Source organism: Sinocyclocheilus rhinocerous, unplaced genomic scaffold (genome assembly GCF_001515625.1).
Source record: "Sinocyclocheilus rhinocerous isolate Xijiao unplaced genomic scaffold, SAMN03320098_v1.1 scaffold480, whole genome shotgun sequence".
Lineage (NCBI taxonomy): Eukaryota > Metazoa > Chordata > Actinopteri > Cypriniformes > Cyprinidae > Sinocyclocheilus > Sinocyclocheilus rhinocerous.
The window spans coordinates 2,136,268-2,138,727 of record NW_015655401.1 but is presented as its reverse complement, the minus strand read 5'-3'; the positions used below and the strand labels follow the sequence as shown (position 1 = coordinate 2,138,727).

Sequence of the window (2,460 nt, the reverse complement as noted above, 5' to 3'; positions counted from 1 at the left end):
ACAGCTACATGTAAAATAAAAGATGAGCTACAGCACATTTTAGGTTTGGTAAAAAAACAAAAAAATTCTTCTATGCTTATAAAAAGTGGTACCATTTAAAAAAAAAAAAAAAAAAACCATGTTATGAAGCCTCATGCCTGGATCAATACCATAGCATGGATAAAAGGCTTCTCTCATCAGAATTTGAAGCGGTGTTGGAGCAAAATCCTTTTATGCTCTTTCTAAAATTTTAAATTGGACAACAATTTTACAAGATAAGCATAATCACAATGTCAGTTTGAATAATCAGTAATGTACAGACTAAATATCAAGAAGGACACAATGCCCTCAGGCATTAAAGATACTGTGCTTTTATAAAGTCTACCCATCACCACTTGCAAAAGCCATGCATATGCTTTACAAAGAGGTCTTATTATATGATTTATTTTATACATCATATCATATTACATCAAGCTATTTAATTATTGTTTTATTTTTCTCTGAGTTCTACTTATAATGTTAGATTAGCTTTTTGTGTCATAATGTAGTTTTAAATATTCTTTTTCCACCTTCTGTCTGACCCTTATTTGCAGTACAGGCTGTTTTTTTCTCTCTCTCCTGATTAACTTGTGCATAAGCAGCCTTCATAAATTGCAAGATTTCAAACCACAAAGCATATAGCTTTGGACCAGGTTTGCATTGAATTATTTTTTTTATTGTTTAGACTAAAAAATGAATCAGAAACCACAGAGTTTGACTCATCTCTTTCTTTTGTTATGTGTATATGTCAAGTTTACTCACAGCAACATAAAGAGCCGCATAAACACTGATGGCCGCCTCTTTGGATGGGAAGGATTTGCGAGCGTGTAAGATATCATCCTCGTTGCCTGTGCATGCTTCCTGTTGGTTGATGAAACGCACCACCTGTTGGCACCCCAGCGCAGTGTAGTTGGGTTTGCACACCGTCAGGAAGTATGGAGACAGATTTCCCGTAACCACCTGCCCGGCATTTACAAAGATATCTGTGGCAAAGAGGCCAAATGCGTACACACCTGGAGGAACACAAAGACACAAATCTAGGATTTCAGTCTTACATATGGAATTGAGATTTTAATATTTAGACGATTAAGAATTTAAGATTTTATGTTTTTGAAGTCCTATATGCTCATCAAGGCTGCATTTATTTGATCGAAAATACAGTAAACACAGCAATATTGTGAAATATTATGACCATTCAAAATAACTCTTTTCTATTTTAATATATTTCAGAATGTATTTCATTCTTCTGAGGGCAAAGCAGAATTTTCAGCAGCCATTACTCCAGTCTTCAGTGTCACATGATCCTTCAGAAATCATTCTAATATGCTGATTTGGTGCTCAAGAAACATGTTTTATTATTATCAGTATTGAAAACAGTTGTGCTGCTTAATATTTTTGTGGGAATCGTGATACACTTTTTTTCTGGATTCTTTTTCAGGATGAAAAGAAAGTTTAAAAAAACAGGAATTATATGAAATATAAATATTTTGTAACATTATAAATGTCACTTTTGTATATAATGTGTCATACTGACCTCAAATTTTTTGAACGGTATGTTTGCATACTGGTCAAGTGGGATGATTAATTGCACATCATTTTCTTCATAATTAATGTAATGCCTATTCTTTAAAAAAAAGGAAACTAATCCTGAAAACCTCAGTGATGCCAAACTGTAATCACATCATGGAAAATGACAGCACATTCAGTGCCGGGTGAGTCTACATCTTTTTTACAACCAGAATATTAGGCATGAAAGCAGAATGGGACTCAAATCTTAATGTAAGCGTGGGCAGCTTTGTCACATTGAACGTTTTCTATGAGCGGAGCTTGGAGAAGCAGTCGAGTTAAACTAGTTTACAATGAGCGGTACCGCTGTCAGTTTACTCACATAGCTCCTCCATCGGCCCCCACATTAACAAACTTATTCATTATGCTCCAGAGGACTCAATTTTTAACCATCAATATAATGTGGCACAGCACTGAATTTCGGCCGAGATGTTCTCACGACAAAATTCAAGTGTAGTCATATGGTTCGTAAAACTACATGATTGCATGCTTACATAGGAAGTGAGAGGAGCAGCATAACAGACAAGACAGTAATTTACTGTGCTGGAATAACGCAAAAACTATACAACATCGCTCTAACACATACTGCATTAGTACAATTACAGTGTTTGTTTCAGGATGAACCCATTAAGGGTTCATGCTAAGGATGCTGGTTTTTTTTTTTAATTCATCTTTTTGTGGGTTAGGCTATTGCTAATATTGCTTCGCCACTGCAATTCAGACAAGTGAATCAGTTCTTTAACATGTATAACACAATGTAACAAAGAATTGTTTCACTTGTTAATTAAGTGTTAATCATTATTGCACTGTTTATTTTTACGTAGCATCGATATTTTGGTAAATATTTAGGTCAGGTAAATTTGAGAACTTCTGTCA

The 2,460-nt window shown here is 34.6% G+C and overlaps 1 protein-coding gene across 1 annotated transcript in view; it reads right to left on the bottom strand.

The window, feature by feature from the left end:
- The window catches only part of LOC107718169 (phospholipid phosphatase-related protein type 5-like), a 13,029-nt gene extending 11,110 nt beyond the window's left edge, over positions 1 to 1,919 (bottom strand). Inside the window, exons 1-2 of the mRNA XM_016525148.1 lie at positions 1,907 to 1,919; positions 781 to 1,031 (exon numbers count right to left, since the gene is read on the bottom strand). Of these exons, the coding sequence (XP_016380634.1) occupies positions 781 to 1,031; positions 1,907 to 1,919 (264 nt within the window). The remainder of the gene's footprint in view (positions 1 to 780; positions 1,032 to 1,906) is intronic.
- Positions 1,920 to 2,460: the final 541 nt, after the last annotated feature.